Source organism: Grus americana, chromosome 11, assembly GCF_028858705.1.
Source record: "Grus americana isolate bGruAme1 chromosome 11, bGruAme1.mat, whole genome shotgun sequence".
NCBI classification, from domain to species: domain Eukaryota; kingdom Metazoa; phylum Chordata; class Aves; order Gruiformes; family Gruidae; genus Grus; species Grus americana.
This window is the reverse complement of record NC_072862.1, coordinates 17,773,823-17,794,593: the sequence shown is the minus strand read 5'-3', so window position 1 is coordinate 17,794,593 and position 20,771 is coordinate 17,773,823. Positions and strand designations below refer to the sequence as shown.

At 37.1% G+C, this 20,771-nt stretch overlaps 1 protein-coding gene across 12 annotated transcripts in view; it reads left to right on the top strand.

Annotated features, from left to right (window-relative positions):
• Window positions 1-20,771, top strand: part of PBRM1 (polybromo 1) — a 66,830-nt gene that overhangs the window by 28,586 nt on the left and 17,473 nt on the right. For all 12 annotated transcript variants that reach the window (XM_054838385.1, XM_054838381.1, XM_054838386.1 and 9 more), the window contains 13 exons: window positions 2,441-2,582; window positions 3,168-3,265; window positions 6,102-6,378; window positions 7,474-7,579; window positions 8,823-9,465; window positions 10,114-10,325; window positions 11,471-11,656; window positions 13,123-13,280; window positions 14,036-14,302; window positions 15,698-15,843; window positions 16,163-16,320; window positions 16,995-17,178; window positions 18,387-18,597. In XM_054838385.1, the coding sequence (XP_054694360.1) occupies window positions 2,441-2,582; window positions 3,168-3,265; window positions 6,102-6,378; window positions 7,474-7,579; window positions 8,823-9,465; window positions 10,114-10,325; window positions 11,471-11,656; window positions 13,123-13,280; window positions 14,036-14,302; window positions 15,698-15,843; window positions 16,163-16,320; window positions 16,995-17,178; window positions 18,387-18,597 (2,788 nt within the window). The remainder of the gene's footprint in view (window positions 1-2,440; window positions 2,583-3,167; window positions 3,266-6,101; window positions 6,379-7,473; window positions 7,580-8,822; window positions 9,466-10,113; window positions 10,326-11,470; window positions 11,657-13,122; window positions 13,281-14,035; window positions 14,303-15,697; window positions 15,844-16,162; window positions 16,321-16,994; window positions 17,179-18,386; window positions 18,598-20,771) is intronic.

Sequence of the window (20,771 nt, the reverse complement as noted above, 5' to 3'; positions counted from 1 at the left end):
TCCTTAATTGATTTCTACACAGGACTTGCTTTTAAAATTTCTTTATGTTCTTAATCTCTAAAGTAGTTTAGCTGACTTGGGTATTTTTTTCTAAGATGCAAAATTGCCTTTAGACATCATTTTTGTTTTCTATTAATCCTTTGAAAGTTTGAATCTATTTTATAAACATCTACAATAGTATCAGTAAACAAGGAAATTACTGCTTGCTTACGTACTTAATTGCCCTATGTGCCTTGACAAATTAGAATGTTCTTAAGTAATTCTGTTTTGAAAAAATTAAAACTCACTTTTGATGTTTTTGATAAATATGGGCTTATTAGTTTTTGTTTGATGCAAGTTTTTTAAGCCTTTCTGTTCTATGTTTTCTTCACTATTGTCCTAATGACTTATTAGCTTTTCTAACACCAACAAGTGTTTGTGTGCTGAAGTCCTGTAATGGCTTGGCAATGTTTTTGTTGAACTACGAGAATTAATTACATGCATTTTACTTCATGGATTTTGCTTTCTGTACCAGAGTGTGTGGATTAGCTGGTGAAGATGTAAGGTGGCCTGTGGTGTTTGTTACCAAGAGCATCAAATAGACTCAGTGTTTTACATCCTCAGTATTTATGAGCCTATGCATCATATGCTAGTGGTTTAGGGCAAAATAATCCTGAATTTAGTGGGCTTTTTATTTTGGTTTTGACTTTTTTAATACCAGTCACGTATTCTTTAACATATTTACAAATAATAGTTACTGGAGTTTTACAAGGTAGAAATGGAGGCCGACTTTGCCTTTTCTTCATGGCAATTTAATTGGTGCCCAAACTCTTTTGCTTTTGGAGTGTATGTTTGGGTTTTTTCTTGTTATTATTTGTAGTTTTTGCTATCTAATGAAAATTATATTGGTAACTTGGCTTTTTTTTTTTTTTTTTTTTTGAATGGCAGAGTGAGTGAAGCTGACAGGAAAACTTTTTATTATCTGTTGTTTCAGTTGGAAACATTAAAAATAATCTAAAAAATAACACATAAAAGTTTGTAAGATACTGATATCTTTAAAAAGACACATGAACCTAAAATGGTTCGTTTGAAATGAGAACGGCAACAAGCAATTTTCTCCCCATCTTACATTTAGGATTTTTGTCTGAAACATCTTGCTTTTCTCATAGTCATTGAGGACATACTAGTTCTTCAGATCTGAAAGAAATGAAAAAGAAATACGCTACATTTCAGTAAGGCGCATGCAGCTGCCATCCTGGCAACATGCAGTTAGTTGGACGTTTCCTGCAAAATATGTTTCCATCATGACAGCTTTATAGACACGTGCACCTCTGAGTAGTTTTTATAGCAGTTGCAGCTCTGTGCCAGGTTTAATCCAACCATGGCTTCCTCATCCTTGCCTGACCAGTGAAGAGTCCTACTTAATGCAAGTTGAACGTTGTTTCTCTTTGTTTGCTGGTTCAGCTGTAAAGTCACATCGGCAGGTAAGGTTTGAGACTAAAGGATGTTAGTATATCATGGTATGTTATATTTATTTTGTGGTGTATTCTGGTAGTGCTTACGCTCCGTTAGGCAAGTTCACGTTCAGCTAGGTGCTGGAAACCAGATTAGGCTTAAAGGTGGTGAGCAGGTTAAAAGGTGGTGTGTTACTGGTGGATGTGACAGGCAAGCAGGTCAGGAAGGAGGTGTGAAGGAGGATGACTGCATTTTGAAATTGTGATGGGGTTTGTGTTTGGTTTTTGCTGCAAATTACTATTTTCTGTTGTGTTTAATGAGGTGTTGGAAGGTTTAAAAAAGTTGGCTAGAACTTTCACCACTTGTATGAGGAAATATGAGAAAACACATTAAGTTATTGGCAAACTTAGTGCACTGGTTCATCTGTTTAGCATATGAAGAATGACTTTTTTTTTTTTTAGTCCTTTTCTAACTTTTCATGTGAAGTGCACTACTGTGGGTAGCACCAATCAAATACCAGGTGGTCTTAAGAGAAGGTAAAAAATGGAGGGGGTTAGTATGAGGGGTGTTGGGCACTTTAAGTTCTCAATGAAGATGAGTGGAATTGATGTTGTATAGGGAAGGCAGTGTTCAGGGCTGCGCAGAGCTAACCTGTTGCATTGACATCATACCCAGGCCCTACAGGTCACAGCTGCGACGTCCTGGAGTAGTCTCAGCAGGTTGTGCCTCATTTGTGCCACATCTCACCTGAGTATGAAAACAGGACTTCAGTCTGCACAACTTTTCAAGAGGGTAGCTTTCAGAATTATTAAAATCATTCTTTAAGAGGAGATAGGTTTGCATAATATAATTACAATTGGAAGTTGCTACGTAGGTGTTAGAAAAAGAAAACATGTTCCTGTAATTAAAGCTCTTTGGATATTGATTTATCGTGGGAATTACGATGTTAACTGTTTTGCAACATGTAACTTGAGAAATACCAATCAGATACCCCACTCTTTTGCAGAACCAAACTGAAGAACCATGAGTATGAAACTTTGGATCAGTTGGAGGCTGATCTGAACTTGATGTTTGAAAATGCCAAGCGCTATAACGTTCCCAATTCTGCCATCTATAAGAGAGTACTGAAAATGCAGCAGGTCATGCAGGTATGTGGAGTAGAACAATCAAAAGGCTATAACTTCACATGTTAATTTATTTCCCTAATGAATATTTTTTCCAAAATAATTTTTAACTGGACCTGTGTTGGCAGTAGTATTTTCTTGCTTATGGGGAAGTACGGGAATGAAGAGCACCATAGGGTGATTTTTCTTCAGCACACCTACTGCCTTCTGTGATTTCTTTTGGTCAGTTTTGTTCCTTACTATGACTCTTAACCCAATTAAGTTGTGAGAAAATAGATGCTGTGGTGTTTTTTTAGGGTTTGCAGGTAATTGGAGGATGCTAAAACACTTCAAATTTCATGAAGTGTTCCAGCTAATTGCTGCAGGCTGAAATGACATTGTTTCCAAATACATTCCTCAAAAATTTTCCTGACAGTTAAAAAGAATTATACTACTACTTTATGTCGGCCAACTTGTATTAAATAAATCACAGGAAATATTTTAATGGCGGTTTAGTCTCAAAACCTGTAGTTGCATCTTTCTTCATGCATCTGATCTGTTCTGATGTTTAATATTGCTCTGGAAATGTCCAGCAGTGAGTTTGGCTTCAGGGATTTACTCTTTTTTCAGGCAAAGAAGAAGGAGCTTGCTAGGAGAGACGACATTGAGGATGGGGACAGTATGATTTCTTCTGCTACATCTGATACTGGAAGCTCAAAAAGGAAAAGGTATGCACTTTTGTAGTTCCTGCACATCATGACATCTTTATTTGTTAATGAGAAAATTAAGCCATGTTTTTTAGCATTTGTGTAAGGATTTGTAGTTCTGAAACTTCATTAAGTTGGCTTTAATTAATTCAAAACTATTTGCTGATTTAATTTTCCTTTTTTGGACTATTAGTTGGCAGTTGTCAACTTCAGTAAGTGGCATGGAAACTGTAGTTGCACTGAATTGGGTAATTTTTTCATTTCTGGATTTTTATTTGTTTTTTTAGCCTGGTGTGTTGCCTACCTTCACAGGTTGTTAGCAATTATTGCTTCTTTTCTACTACTTCTCCAATATATGACTATTTATGTAGTTTGGGTAGCAATTTCAGAATATAATTGAAGCTAACACAGTAGTTGAATTATATTTTATTTGAAAGTTTATAGTATTACTCTACAAATATTTTTATTTGGTGAAGTCCCCTGGCATAAATATTTTCATTTTCCATGACCTGCACTCTGCTTGAGGAGTCTTCATCATTAATATTAGAGGACTACTTCTCTTTCCCTTCTGAATTTGCAGTCTTCAGCGATAGCTGTTGTGTAATTAATATTAGTGAAGTATTTCACTCCAAGTTTCTCTAGTCTGCCTCATGGTATCACTTGAAATAAGTTCCAACTTCTGATAACATTCCTGCAATAGTAGTAACTGCCAGTGTAAAACTGTAATTCAGCATCTTTCTTTAGTGTCGCTTATGACCTTCAGCTTCCTGTACTTTTAGTTCTTTGTTTTGTCAAAGTGACAGCAGTTGTGGGGGGAGGAAGGGAATGAAATAGAGCATCAGCAAAGAGTCACTTAAGAGCAATGAATTAAGCACAACAATGTACACTCGTAAAAAAATCTGCAGAGAGAAAACGTTAACATGGATTTAGGAGGTGGTACAGTGCAGGGATGCTAAGAAGAAGAAAAGTAGCGCAATGGTAAGACAGACCACAGTACCAAATGATGATCAGGAAGGAGCAAATTGCTGGTTTTTTGATCTTCAGATTTAGAGAGAACTACTAACCTAATCAAGCAAGTCAAACTGTCATCAGTGTCCTTTTAACCTTATGTTGCTTTTGATCACCTGAAATGCTTAAAAGAAAAAATCTGCCAGGCCTTGTTGCCTAAGAACAGTAAAATAGAAAATGTTGTGTTCTTAGGTAAGGGAAATCAAAATGATTTTATTTTCTTCATGCCTGAAGATAATCTGAAAAGGCTTTTGATGTTGTCAGTTCAATACTTGTTATCAGTTTCATTTGCTGAATGATAGGAAGTAAAAGAAGATTGTAAATGCTGCTGACAGAAGTGAAGCACTGAGAGGAATTCCAAAATGGTGCTGAAAAAGGAAACTAAAAACTCAGGCAAAATTCATCCCATTGGGAAAATAATAGTGACACAGAAGACAGTTGTTTGAATGTCCCCTTTTATGTATCAGATGCATGACCTGAATCTTGAGTGTTGGCCAGCCTTTTACTATTTTAGCTTTGGTTTTGCTTTACCTGCTTCCATTGAACCAAATGTTAAAACTTGGAAACATGTTAAAATGTGGAATTTGGAAGCGTTTCTCTGCTCTGGCATTGCTTATCTGCTGATGTGAATCACTGACCAACAGTTTTCAGCAGTGAAGATAATGCAGAAAAAAGTTTTTAACCTATAGAACATACATTTTGAATTTTCTCACATATTGTTGTGACATCAATTTCAATTAATTATTTTGCTGATCTCACCAAGGAGCAAAAGGTATCTGAGGCATGAGGCTATGCTGAATTAGGTATATTTTAAATGTAGGAGGAAAAGATCTGGTTGATGGGAAATCTGTTTGGTTTCTAGCAAGTTGTACGGTGATGTTTTGCACATTCTGCAAATGAAGATAGTTTTCGTTGCTGTTGTCTTTACAGATAATACAGTCAAAGTTATAGCTACCTGAATAAGTCTGACAGAGGTTGCAATTTGGAAGCTGGTTTAAAAGCACTTTGAGCGCATTTCTAAGAGTGCCACAGTATCTGAACTGAGATTGTACGTTATTAACATAAGCTTTCCTCTCCCGTATTTGATTTGCTTCAGATCATGTATCTTACAGGGAGCCACGCATAACTGTTTTCCTAATAAGCTGTGTCTTGGTTGTGCTGTCAGATTTCTTGAGACAACCATAGTAGCTACGTGTAGGATGTGGTGATAGCATGTGCGTGGGTTGGCAGGTTTGGTGAGCTTTATTGACTTGTAACTTCATTTGACTGTGGTTGACAGATATTTAAGCAATTCAGACCCTTCTTTCTACTACATTCTTGATGTCCTTATTTTTCTTGTATCTGGTACTGAAGAAGATAGAGAATTACTCTGAGATAAACAACTCAAGTCTTTGATATTCTGTATTTGGCAGAGGTAGTTGTGAAGATACTGGCTGAGGGGTATTTCCCCGTTTGCACTAGATGTGGAGATCTTGGATTCAGATGCTTAGTCCTGACTGATCTGTTTTCTCTGCAGCTGGAAAGTGCTTAGGGGTCCTTTTGACCTTTGTACTTTTGAAAAGTAGTTTTTTGTTTTATTCTGTAGAACACTTAAACTCAAGGTGAATGAGAGAAAAATCGTATCTTAAAGTTGGTTTCTTGTTTATTTAGCAGACTGCTGGTTATGTGATGTCACTGTTTGCAAATGGACCTATGTTTCTAGTGCCTTAATGTTGAACTTGTGTGTGTGCTTAGGTGGTTGTGGTTGTTTTCTTGTGGTAGAAGATAATGTAATTTTAATATTAGTGTTGGAAGTGAGGAAAAGAGCCCCTAACATTTATTCTTTTGTTCTTCTGCTTAAACTTAACAGTAAAAAGAATATACGAAAGCAACGAATGAAGATCTTATACAATGCAGTTCTGGAAGCTCGAGAACCGGGCACAGGCAGACGGCTCTGTGATCTGTTTATGGTTAAGCCATCCAAAAAGGACTATCCAGACTATTATAAAATTATCTTGGAGCCAATGGACTTGAAAATGATAGAACACAACATCCGCAATGATAAGTACGCAGGGGAAGAAGCTATGATTGAAGACATGAAGCTCATGTTCCGAAATGCAAGGCATTATAATGAGGAAGGCTCCCAGGTACTGTTTTGATTATGCAGTCACGCTTGCGTCTCTGCTTCTTTGCAGACTTATAAGTTATGTTAGGATGGTTTAGCTTTGACTATTACCCACATCGTTTATGATAATTGTTTATTGAACTAAAATGGAAATATGACTTTTTCTATCTGCTGATGTTTTAAATTCTGTCTTCATCTATAGTTGTATAAACATGAAGTGCAACACACTCCTTTGCAAAGGCTAGACTTATTTCTTGTTAGCTAAACTTGTTACTCCACTACAAAGAATGTCAGTGGAATATTTCCTAGTATGTTTAAAAAAAAAAAATCAGCTGGTTACTAAATTCTCATTATTCATCCTCAGTTAATCACATAAAGGTATTTGCACAGTGAATGATCATCAGCACGTGATTTGGAGCTCTGAACCTCTGAGAAGGGATGTCTTAGTTGGAGGGAAACCAGCTTCGTTTTCATGGAAGTGGAGAGTGTGGGAGATCAGACTAGAAGACCTGACTTGTGTAATCTAACAAAAGGAGTCTGAAAGGATTATGCTTTTCCCTTACAAATATATTGTAGGGTGTTGCTATATTGTGCAAGCGTGATGTTGTGGAACAGAGTGGTGGTAAGAAACCTACAGCTATTTCTAATGAGGAACTTGATCAGCTACTGTACAGGACTTTATGATGAAGTTGCGTTCACTGGTGTTGGATTTAAAGACTCAGGAAGACTGTTCCAGTCCTGTGTGCCTTGATGGAATCATAATAGTTCAAGAGATGTTTCATTGCTTAGCGGATGAGGTTTGATGAGGAAGTTGATGAAACTACACTTTGCTGTTTTGCAGTCTTCGGAATAGAAATGCAGCTTAATTGGATGATTTATTCAAGATTTATTTCTCTCTGATTGAGATGGTGTTCATCAGTTCTGCTTACCTGTATGTCTATTGAAGGTGTAGATTTGAGAAATAAGCCCTTTTTTTTAATCAAGTACTTGGGTTTGCATTCAGCTTTTTCAAACTAACATTTAAATGTTTCTTGGGGGCTAGTTCTAAACTAGTCTAAACACAGTAAACCTTGTGCGGTTTTGGTTGGTTTTTTTAAATTACTTTACTGATTAATAGGTATACAATGATGCCCATATGCTGGAAAAGATCCTTAAAGAAAAAAGGAAAGAACTGGGACCTCTAGCTGAAGATGATGATGTTGCATCCCCTAAACTAAAGCTAAGTAAGGCAACCTTGTACATTGCTATGCCTGGTTTCGACACAATACAAATTAACAGGTCTTTCTTTTAGAATAGAGACATGATCTGCAAGTTTACACTGACATGCAAAGTAGATTTTGAAAATATAATTCACGAAGCAATGATGTGGTGATATGTGCATATAATAAAATTCAGTTATTGCATATAGCATTTTCTAAGAAAAGTAACTTAGAATGAAGAAAGAAAACTTGGGAATGGTTGGAATGACTGGTGTTAAGTCATGGGGTGTTATCCAAATGTTAGATGCTGCATTCTGTGCTCAGTAACGCTTCATTAACACACTTAATGTGTGCTACTGGGATTGCTTACAAGTAAGGTGCTTCTCAAACTGAGTAAAGCTCTTAATTTCCCTGGTCAAATGTGTGGGATTTCCACAGAATGATAAATGTGAGCTTTACTTGGAAAATTTGTGAAAGCCATGAAAACCACAGAAGTGAAATTTCCAACAATGTCTGTTCCTAGAGCTGTTGCCCGTACAAACTAGATTTGCTACTACTCAAATCTTAAGTCCCCTGAATATGTGTTCAGAACTTAGCAAACTGAGAAGGATAAAATTGCACAGAAAAGGCTTAAAGAAAATAGCTGCACACAACCCTCTTGAAAATAAAAACATGCAGCTGTTAGGTATGGTACAGGTAGTAGAGAATTCACAAGCAGAGACTGCAGTACAGTAACAGAGATCCTGAATTAAAAAGCTGATCTGATTGATCATCCCATGGGAGGCCTTATTTTACATTTTATGTGTAATAATCCTCTCTAATTTGGCATAAACCTGTCACAAAGGAATCTAATAATATTTAGTAAGCTTAATTTTAGTGATAGCAAAAACCCTGTGATGACTGGATTTTTAACAGCTGTAGAGAGAAATTCATGTGGAGCCAGTAAGACCAAACTGAATTTAGAAGAGTTATAATAACATTAGGTAGGAAAGATGTTTTCCATACCTAAGTCTGAAGAGACCTTAACCAGCTCAACCACACAGAAACATATGATTCTGCGTTTGCCAAAAATAACATAAAAAATAAATAAATTCATACAATTATGAAAAATAAAAGAAGCTGCAACTTGGAATGGGCTCCTTGTTGTGAGTCTTCTGTTCATACCATAAGGTGGTTCTTCAGTAAGCAATTCTCTAACAGAAAGCAGATGGACAAAGAAGTGTGCAAGCTCTGTTTTTGTAATGACTTTTTTTTTCTGTCTGCTTAGGTAGAAAAAGTGGCATTTCTCCTAAAAAATCGAAATACATGACTCCAATGCAACAGAAATTGAATGAGGTGTATGAAGCAGTTAAGAATTACACGGATAAACGAGGCAGGCGACTGAGCGCCATCTTCTTGAGGCTGCCATCTCGGTCTGAACTTCCTGACTATTATGTTACCATTAAAAAGCCCGTTGACATGGAAAAGATCAGAAGTCATATGATGGCAAATAAATACCAGGATATTGATTCCATGGTAGAGGACTTTGTCATGATGTTCAATAATGCTTGCACATATAACGAGCCAGAATCTTTGATTTATAAAGATGCCCTGGTCCTGCATAAAGTTTTGCTTGAAACTCGGAGAGAAATAGAAGGAGATGAGGATTCTCATGTGCCCAATGTCACTTTGCTAATTCAGGAACTTATCCATAACCTTTTTGTATCTGTTATGAGCCACCAGGATGATGAGGGCAGATGCTACAGCGACTCCTTAGCCGAGATTCCTGCTGTTGATCCCAATTTCCCAAATAAACCTCCTCTGACTTTTGATATTATCCGAAAAAACGTTGAAAATAATCGCTATAGAAGATTAGACTTGTTTCAGGAGAATATGTTTGAGGTACTGGAGAGGGCAAGGAGAATGAACAGGTAAGCGAAGCCAAGTTTGTGCTAATTTTCAAATTGAAAAAATGAAGTGGAGGAGCTGTTCACTAACTGCTTGACAAGTGGATTACTTTTTTGGAGCAATCACAGTTGTATGAGTTATGGTAATATTGTGCAAAAACTATGAACACTTGCAACTTTTTGCCGAGTTTTACTTGAATTAGGTAGAGTACTTGGGATGTACAAGTGAGATCTTGACTGTGAAGGAGAGGACATAAAAATGATATTAAAACATCTACTAACAGCAGTATGGGTAATTAAAATAAGTCAGTTTTGTTAATAATAGCATTATTACTTAAGTTTTCAGAAGTTAATAGATTGTAGAGGTCCAGTGGCAAGTAGTTTTGGTCGCAACCAGTTACCTTTGATTTTTCTGGACTTTGATTTATCAGGACTGGTGTATGCAAAAATACTGTTTTAGGTAAACTGTAATACAAACTGACAGCAGAGTAGCAGGTGGAGCATGACTTGCCAGTGTCTGCTGCTGCTTGTTGTGAGTAAGCACAGAAATCTGTTGGTAGAGTGAAGCTTTGGTTTTATCGTTAAGTGTGTTGATTGATGAGTATGTATTGAGGACCCTATTTGACTCTGCACAAACTATGTTTCTGCCCTGTTGTACGTATTTTTGTACAGGACTGATTCAGAGATTTACGAGGATGCGGTTGAACTTCAGCAGTTCTTTATTAAAATTCGAGATGAACTTTGTAAGAATGGAGAGATTCTTTTGTCACCTGCTCTCAGCTATACCACCAAGCATCTTCACAACGATGTAGAAAAGGAAAAGAAGGAAAAGCTGCCCAAAGAAATAGAGGAGGATAAGCTCAAAAGAGAGGAGGAGAAGAGAGGTAGCTACTTTTTTTCATTAATTTTAAATGTATTAATTGAAAAACATACCTATGCATATGATGTATGCTCTGCTGTTGCTGCAGCTTCGCCTACGGAAGGCACCTTAATAGTCTGGTTGTCCACCAAGAGTCTTGTATTTTAAAGTTATGAGAGACTTATTTTATTTTGATGCTTATCAGCCATGCCAGACGGCTGTAAGAAAGAGATGTAGGTAGATACTAACCTTATGTAAACTCTTTTTAGTTGGAACACATTGGGGTACCAGTAGTCTTATTTCAAGGATATTAGAAAAGAAAACAATAGTTTTTTACTATAGCTTTCTGCCGATAATAAACTTGGTCAATTGGAACAGTCATTGCTTTTTAGTCATTTCCTTTTTGACAAATAATGGTTTCTTGATGTGCTGATGGTGTTGTCTATGATCATGCTTTTAACATTGCTAAAGAGATGGTATTTAAGTAGGCCTTTTGCATTTCTTACTTGGCTACTGTGAGTGTAAAGAAGAATGCACTGTTTTGTAGGGCAAGAAACCTACTGTGAAGGTGCTTTGTGTTTCACAGTTCCTGGCTGTTACTGTCCATATAATTGTTGTGGAGCGTGTCTAGAGGAATGAATGAGTAAAGCTTTCTAACTGCTCCTGTCCACAGATGGGAGCAGAGCTGTTAGCTCTTTGTCCTCGAATTGTCTTTCTAACATGGTTCATCTTCCGACATAGCACTAATGTCGGCAGAGTAAAGCCTGGTTGCTCCATCCAGGCTCAGTATTATAAGGGGACAACAGCTGTAATGCCCTTTTTCTGTCTCCCTTTGAGAGCCAAAAAACCCCAAAGAAAGCAAAACATGCCTTTCTGAAGGCTTCTGACCTCAGTGCTGTCACTGAGTTCCTTTTCACTCACTGGGAGTACTTGGTAAAATTCAGCTGAAGAAGGGAAACCCAACCTTCAGCAGCACCAGTAGCAGAAAGGCTAGTGGCACAAAACACGCTTAAACCCTTCCTTCACGCTGGAAGCCAGTGACAGAGGGATGCATCAGGTATCACGTGGCACTTCTGCACTCAGCGAAGGGTGAGGGCATTCATATCAGCAATCTTTGCTAACGTAGAAATGTGGCATTACTAACATCTGGTTTTCCCTTCTTGAAATAAGAAGCTGAAAAGAGTGAAGATTCTTCTGGATCAGCTGGGCTGTCAAGCTTGCATCGGACCTACAGCCAGGATTGCAGCTTCAAGAACAGCATGTACCACGTAGGAGATTATGTGTATGTGGAGCCTGCTGAAGCCAACTTGCAACCTCACATAGTCTGCATTGAGAGGCTGTGGGAAGATTCAGCTGGTAAGAATGTATTTGCTATAGGAAAACAATATGGTGAAACTTCTTCTTACTACTATTTAAAACTTCAAATTTGAGCTTTTTCTGTGTATATGTTATTTATTTTATTTCCAGAAGTATGTGTGGACTGCTGAATATTTTTCTTGTTTCTGAGTTGCTTTGTTCCAAAGAATATTACAAATATAAAGTTTTTGGATCAGCACACACTTTTTTGTTCTTCATTTCTACCTGTGTACCTTCAAACTGTAAGCATCCCAGAGAATAGGCTCCCCTAAATGGGATGGGCTCCTTGTAATTTAGATGCAGGAGAACACATGGGGTTTTTCTGCGCTGGGAAATCTGAACCGAAGTCAGACACGTTTAACTGCAAATGTTACTCACAACGCAGTTTCAAAACTTGCATTTGTTAAATTTCAGAATTGAGCTGAATCTTGCATTTCCTAGGCCAAATCAAGCCATAACAAGTACTATTTTGTGTTTTATCATCAGTGATGCCCTCTGTTTGCAGCAGGTACTTCTCTTAAGTGTAAGGAAGGCTAGAGATATGACAAGAGTATCAGACATGCATGGTGCACTCTCAGCAATCCTGCAAACTACAGTTGCTGAGAACTACAGTGGGGTATAGTGGAATTAACCATTTTGGTTGCACTTTTTTTAAAGGGATGGAATGGATGTGTTACAAAGATTAAAAAGACTGCGACTCTTGAATTTGGAGTGGAGAAATGTAAGGCAGGATATAATCAAGGTTTGCATAATCATGAAGTGGGTAGATAAGGTGAATGCAGAAATACTATTCAACAAATCCAGCAGTACTACAGTTAGAGGGCACTTATTGACACTAATAAATTAAAGCATGTGACAATGTTTGTCTTTTTAATACAGCAGGTAGTGAGCTTTGCATTGTATCTGGGTAGATGGACCATTGGCCAGTTGTACCTTTCTTATGTTCATTTGTCTGTGATGAAGAAAGTGAATAACACTTTTTATTCTGGTTCAGTCTGCAGATTACAGATTTTGTTTGATTTAGAAAGATAGTACATATTTGTAACTTCTTTATAAATCATTGTTAACCATTTGAATTTGCCACAGTGTAACATGGAAGAAATAGTTCTTAAAAAACTTGAAACCAATTATCCAAGGTTCTTCAAATAGTCAGGTGATAGTTGTGTAGACTTTGAAGCCATTTCAAAGCCTGAAAGTCAAGATTTATAAATAAGAACAGATTCTTTCTTTACTTTGAGTCCAGGTTTTACTGGGGAAAAAACAATTGGCAGGCTTTTAAAGCAACATAGTTTTCCTTACCTGAAACAGTTCAGGAATCTTGTCCTGTTTTAAAACAGTTTACTCTCAGTATAAATGACTACATGGCTGCTTGATTAATCAGTCAAGTTGTTTTTTCTTGCTTACTAGAGAATATGCCATTTTACATCTTTTTCTCTTTCTCCTTTTTTTTTTTTTTTCCCTTAAAGGAGAGAAATGGCTCTACGGCTGTTGGTTTTATCGCCCAAATGAAACATTTCATCTTGCAACACGAAAATTCTTGGAGAAAGAAGTTTTTAAAAGTGACTATTACAATAAAGTTCCTGTTAGCAAAATTTTAGGCAAATGTGTGGTCATGTTTGTCAAGGTGAGGGACTATTTGGACTAATTTGTTAAGCAAATAATATGTTCTCTGCTATTTTCTTGAAGAGCTGTAGGCATTCTAATGTAGAGACATTCTACTAATACTTAAATAAAATAGGACTTGCTCCTGTGTACTGTTTGTATTCTTCACGTGCTTCAAGAGATACATAGTTCATCCAAGCGGTGTGTTTCCCAGTGCTGGTTGGTTTGTAGAATCATATGCTTATTAGATGATTAGCTAACTGATTTTTCAGACCATGGAATAGAGAAATTGCAGATAACTCCTTCAAGGAGTTATCAAAGTATGTTGATTTAGGTTTGGTAGAAAGGGAGACTTTAATGGCTTGGTAAGAGGATGAAGCCTTTCATCTCTGTCTCAAGTTTGATTCCACATCATCCTCATGCTGAGGATTTTTGTCTTGTTTGCAACGTATCTAAGCCAGTTTTTTGAAGGTAGTGTGTTTGTAAGGAACAAAGTGCTACAGCTACTGACTACATGAATGGGTGTCACAGTCACATAGCAATGAGCATGGAGCTTACATTTCCTGCCCCCCCACTTGTTTGCTTTTGATTTTTAATATAACTTGGATGCCAAACTGGAATAAAAGAACTCAGCGGAAAGACTTTATTGGTCTAAAAGTGTTTCTGATAGAAACATAGAAAAAAACTAGGAAGCATGAGAGGGAGCTCATTGTGTGTTTGTGAGGCATGTTTGTGTGTTGCTGAAATATTTCATCCTTTTTTTTCTTCAATCTGCAGGAATATTTTAAATTGTGTCCTGAAAACTTCAGAGATGAGGATGTCTATGTCTGTGAGTCACGTTATTCAGCAAAGACAAAATCTTTTAAAAAGATTAAACTGTGGACTATGCCTGTAAGCTCTGTAAGATTTGTCCCACGAGATGTACCCCTGCCTGTGGTCCGTGTTGCTTCTGTATTTGCTAATACAGACAAAGTAGATGAGGAGAAACACACAGAAACATTGGAGGACAGTAAGGCGGGAGAAAGCATCCTTCATCTTGAAAAGGTATGTAAGATAACAAGTGGAACATCAATTATGTTTGACAGATAAAGAATGAAAATGTGAGCCTCGTGAATTTGGTCTCACAACATCCAGACACAATAAAATATAAATAAATATAGTCTTTGGTTTAAATTATGTTATACACATTTGTAAATAAATACAAAAATAATAGAAATAGACTAAACAGAAAATAAACCGCGTACATATTTGCTAGATTATTCTACAAATGCTTTCTTGCGATCATGTGAAGGTTGGGTGTTTTGTTGGGTTTTTTTGTACCACTTCAGAAAAGAAAATTACACTTTTACTGTAAAGCTTGCATTAAGCCTAAAGAATCAGTAGAACTAAAAGTCTAATTTTAGTTCCTGGCAATGCTGAAATGCTTTATTGTGTAGTATTTCAGTGTAATAGTCAGTAGCTAGGCAGCAGTAAGCAATACATAATATTGTTTCTGACCCGTTTATGGTGGATAACTGAGTGGTTTATTGTTGAAATGCTTAAGAATATTTCTGTCCAACATACTGGGTAAAATGGCTTATTTGTATTCAGGGTCGTAAAAGAAATAAATTTAAATGAATGTATTAAATTCAAATAAATTGAATTAAATTTATCTAAAATAAACTTAGAGACATAAAAAAATAAACTTAGAGTCATAAAATAAATCCACTTTACTGTGAGTTCTCTAACAGAACCTCAGAACAGAATACCCAGCATGCTTATTGTCAGCTTTAATTAGGCACTTAGTGTGTATTGTATTTATTCACATCGTGACAAAAGAAGGAATTATTTCTACCAAGAGAATGAAAACTTGTACAGTCTTTTGCCCACACCTTGGGCAGATAGCCTATGTTTTCACTGGCTTTCTGAAATCCAAGGTCAAATGAGGCACAATGTGAGTTTTGACTAAACAGTAAGAAATTAAATAGGGCAAATGATTATGACTTTGAAAGTAATATGTGGAGTGTTCATATTATTGTGTATGAGAGTTGAATCATTACATTTCTATGTATGTTAACTTGGCCATAGACACAATTCTTGCCTCTTCAGCATGTTACTGTGCTTTAAAACAAACCATCAAAATAAGCTGACAAGGCTTGGCTTGGCCAGTTAACTTTGAAGCAGTAGAATAAAAAAGCACCTATAAATTACTGCTCTGGCAAAATTACAGCTTTGTGAAAGAGGAAGGCTTGGAACCTAGATGGAGGGTATCTTTGGCTTTGCTATTTCATTTTTAAATTTCAAGACCTTTCACTTTCCCATGTACAGGTCTGTTTAGTGTTTACCTACTATTGGTAATGTAAGGATAGAGCAAAGTCTTTTACTTGCACATGACATCTTTTTATTTATGTGTTTGGTTTTCCTTCTTCCACAAGTTTCTAAATGCATATTCTTCTGCAGGACAAAGAAGATGTTCCAGTAGAAATGTCTAATGGAGAACCTGGTTGCCATTACTTTGAACAGCTCTGCTACAATGATATGTGGCTTAAGGTTGGGGACTGTGTCTTCATAAAATCCCATGGGCTGGTGCGACCTCGGGTTGGAAGGTAGGTGCAACTTCTTTATTTGCAGTTTGCATCTATAAAAATAACTTGGATAAAAGATAGGCTTGTTGCAAAAAGTATAGAAGAGGATGGGGGAAGAAAAAAAATCTTCTGAATTAAGCTAAATGTTACAAGCTCTTAATAGATTGAGGTAGAAGTTTAGCCACCTAATAAAAAGGTGATACAGTTGTACAGTTGAAACAGTCTGTTCTTCTGTACTCATTTTTTACTGACAGTCTTCCTGAACAGCCTAGTGCATCCAGCTGTCTCATTTAAGAGGGATGGCCTTTCATTTACGTCGGTGCTTTGGTTTTCTTTCCAGAATTGAAAAGATGTGGGTGCGAGATGGAGCTGCGTATTTCTTTGGTCCAATCTTTATACATCCTGAAGAAACTGAACATGAACCAACTAAAATGTTCTACAAGAAGGAAGTGTTTTTGAGTAACTTGGAGGAGACCTGTCCAATGACTTGCATTTTGGGTAATTATTAACAACTTGAAATCCAATAGATACTCTCTTTTCCTATACAATCTACAGTGATTTATAGCTGTGTGTAGGCTTGATTCCAAATTTTTTTTTTGTATTCAGTGGGGGAGGAGAGATTATTCAGCCTGTTTCTAATATGCGTTCCTGTCTTTGGGACCTGTAGTGAGAATTTTCACTACAAGGAAGCTTTCTTACAGTAAGAGGATTACATGTTTGATATCAAAGTGAACATTGTCTGCAGCCAGAGAACAGAAAACTCCTTTATTCTTGCTTATTAATGTAATTATTCCAGTATGTGTTACCTGGAAAGTCGGTCCAGAAGGAGATTGAAATTTGGTTTGTTGCATAAGATGATGACTATGTGCTTTGTTTTGTAGTTATGATGCTGTTCTAAATATAGTTAACTGACTAGTGATCTTGGGGTTTTGTTATTTTGCAGGTTTTCTTGTTCTTTTAATGCAGCTTTTGGATTTTTTTTTTTAGTTCGTGTAGGTTTCTCGTGAGTGGCATTATTTAATAGGGATATCAAATGGTGTATTTTCCATAGTTGCGCCAAATACCAGGAATCTTACAGACTTATGAGAATGGCAAAAACTTGAGTTTCCACACTTTTTGTAAAGTGTCTGCAAGTGTGGCTGCCTTCTTACCCAGCTCTTTCATTTCCACAGGAAAGTGTGCAGTTCTGTCCTTCAAAGACTTCCTCTCCTGCAGACCAACAGAAATATCTGAAAACGATGTTTTTCTTTGTGAGAGCCGCTACAATGAAAGTGACAAACAAATGAAGAAATTTAAAGGGCTGAAGAGGTTTTCACTCTCTGCAAAAGTTGTAGATGACGAAATATATTATTTTAGGTAAAAATGTGATGGGAATGTGGGGGTCACATGAGCACTCTTCTGTGTTGTGGTGGACTGAGCCAGCTTGGCAGCTAAGTGCCCCCCTCAGCCACTCATTCCCTGCAGTGGGATGGGGGAGAGAATTGAAAGGGCAAAAGGAAGAAAAACTCCTGAGTCAAGATAAAGACAGTTTAATAAGTGAAGCAAAGCTGCACATGCAAACAAAGCAAAAGAAGGCATTAAATCACTACTTTCCATCGGCAGGCAGATGTTCAGCCATTTCCTGGAAAGCAGGGCCTCAGCATGCATAATGGTTACTTGGAAAGACAAACACCATAACCCTGAACGTCCCCACTTCCTCCTCCTTTCCCCCAGCTTTTGTTGCTGAGCACAATGTCATATGGTACGGAATATCCCTTTGGTCATTTTGGGTCAGCTTCTTGCCCACCCCGGCCTCCTTGCTGGGGGGACAGAGTGGGGAAAAAGAAAAGGCCTTGACAATGCGCCAACACTGTTCAGCACTAACTACAACATTGGTGTGTTATTAACACTATTGTGGTCACAAATCCAAATCACAGCACCATATAGGCTACTATGCAGAAAGCTAACTCCATCCCAGCCAGACCCAGTACAAATGTAAAAGTCATAGTTGTAGAAGATGAATTTTGACTAATCATGCTTTTGAAAAGAAGTCCAGATAACATAGTCTTTTCATGATCTTAATACCAGTGGATGTTTTCTTTTTCTTCTCCTGACTTCAGTAAAAGTCATCACATTATCAGATTAGTAAATTCTCTTGGATGTCATTAAAATATGTAAGTCCTCATTATGGGTGACAAATAGCTTTCCAGTTGGTGAACATGGATATTAATAAAAATATTAAGTTCTCACTTAAGTAAAATGTAAAATCTAAGGAAAATGTGTTGTTAGCTGCTTCTGTTGCAGAAATGAAGTATTTGCTGCATTGAAATCCCCTTTAACTCATAAAAATAAAAAACTAAGAACCAAAAAATCCTTCAAGTGACTGAAATGAAACACTGGCCATAGACACTGAATGATTTCTGCTCAGTGTTCTGAAAGGAAGCACCGGCACATCCTGAGTCACCGTTGTTTCCATGTTGTTCAATGATAAAGGAAGTTGGGTTTCTCTTCAAAAATACATGCTATCTCGTGTAAAGTACGAGTGTATTCTCATCTGCTTTTTGTCTTCCTCCTCCACCTTTCAGAAAACCCATAGTTCCTCAGAAGGAGCCATCTCCACTACTGGAAAAGAAGATTCAGCAGCTAGAAGCAAAATTTGCTGAGTTGGAAGGAGGCGACGAGGACATGGAAGAGATGGGAGAAGAGGAAGGTGATATGACTGAAACACCTTCTATGCCTCAGCTTCAGACCCCGTTAGCTAGTGAATTGGATATAATGCCTTATACTCCACCACAGGTAAGGATCCTCCTTGAGAAACTTTTAAACCTTTATATTCCACATTCTTTCCACAACCCAAATAAAAAAAGAAACAGTAACATTTTATTGTACACACAGAAGAAATTTATACTTCAGTTTACAAGTCTATATAATAAATTACATGGAACAGTTTTGGCATATCCAGTGTGATATCCAGGCAATAATATTTAAATCCATGAAAATATTTTTAAAGGAAATACTTCAGTTGAGGAAAATCCGGGGTACATTTTTGTATGATATGTTAATGTTATTTCTAATTAGTAGGTTTTCTATGATACTTGTTCAGAAATATCAGGTCCTTATATTAAATACAAAGTTGGGGTGTAAAGGTTTAATTGTAATTCTCAATTTACCTAATGTCCATTTTTAAGATTTTCCTTAGATTTTGAAAAAAAATCTAGCATTTTGGATGTTACAGTTTTGCTACATTTTTAGAAAATACTGTGTATCATCCTCAAAGGAAGAAAATAATGACTTTTTTAATATTGACTTACCATTCTTACTTGGAAATAAGAACTTGTTAAAAAGAGTTAGAAGACCTGGATGTCCTGGAAGCTTTAGTATTAATTTGCCGATAAATGGATGGGAAGTAAATGAAGAATTGTGTGTGGTTATACACCGCTTCAATGCGGCATGAGTCATTGCTGCTGCTGAAATGGGGCACTTCTCATCCCCTTCCCCCTCTTGCTGTGCTTCTTATTCAAGCCCTGGTATTTATGTAATTCAGTATTGAAGCAGGGTGAGGAACTACTTTCACTGGAAATGAACCTAACCAAAAAAGTTTGTAACTGGTTTAAACCCTGTATCTGTCTCATCACGTTGCCTCATCCAAGCTAATGCCGGCATTAAAGAGGCAATGGGAATGACCTGCTGGGAACAGGAGGGAGTTTCAGACACTTTTGTAACCAGCAATAGGGATTTCTGCTGCACTACATTGACGGTGAAGTGACTAACCTTGTTGGTAGTTGAAGAATGGATGTGACCTCTGGATAGAAATAACTGTCTTTTGATGTCATGAAAAAGAGTTGATGAAATTGAAAGCTTTAGCTTGGTTTGATTGTGATTCCTGCCATGTGGGCAGACCACCACATGCATTTTCCTGCGCAAAGTTGACTTGCTGCTCTTGTTTTAACATGCTGAATTTCATGAGTAGCATGACAACTCTTGCAGAGTATTACAAATAGAAAGCTTATTACCAGCATTAACCATCTAATGTAACACTTTAGGAAGGGGAAAGTAACTTTTTATAGACAAAAATATTACCATTGTTAAGCATGGCAGCTGCCGAAAGCAGTTTAGATAGGGATCATTGGTCGTTAGAGATGTCCTCAAACTGCCCTCTGCAGCATTCACTGTCTTTTGATCTCTCTTGCTTTCTGTCTTTCTATGTAGCTGTGTTATGCTCAGATTCCCTTGAGAAGTTTTATTTAAATACTAATATATAATATCTCTTTAAAAAGCCAGGTTGTATTATTTTTTTAATTGTTTTTAATGGGACAGTCTTGCAGAGCTTTCAGGATAACTGGTGGGAAGTCAGGCTCAGTGGATGTATCCAACACATGTGGATGTATCCAACACGTGTATATACCTTTAGACAGATGGGAACTCTGAAGTCTAGAAATTGAAGTAACACAGACAAAAAACCCCCACCAACCTCCCCCAAACCCCCAACCAAATAAAGAAAACTGAAAAGGATCAATAGCAGTGCATGCTAAGAAGTGAATGGTGATACACAAGTGCCCTGGCAGATTCCTCACACTGCTGATTTGGAAAGAAAAAGCATGTTGTACCTGAGCTGGCATTCAGAACACAATGTAACTGATGGAGAGATAACTAACATACAGCACAGAAATAAACCACCTTCTTCAAATAATCTGTTCTATTTATGTCCCTGGTGAAAAGTGTCTTTTTAAACGGAGTTCCCAGGTAATAGGCATGTGTTTGCTTCATGTTCTCTTAAATGTATGGAATTTTATTTAACAGCTATTAAACCCCAGAACTTTTAAACTTTTTTTTTTCTCCTGATAACAAAAGAAGCTCTTACTACACCTTAGGATAAAAGGAGTCAAGACAAATGAATATGTGGTATTGTGGGGCTTGACAGATAGGTGGATGATGCTCTCTTGCTGCAGTTTGCTGTGAATCAAGTCAAA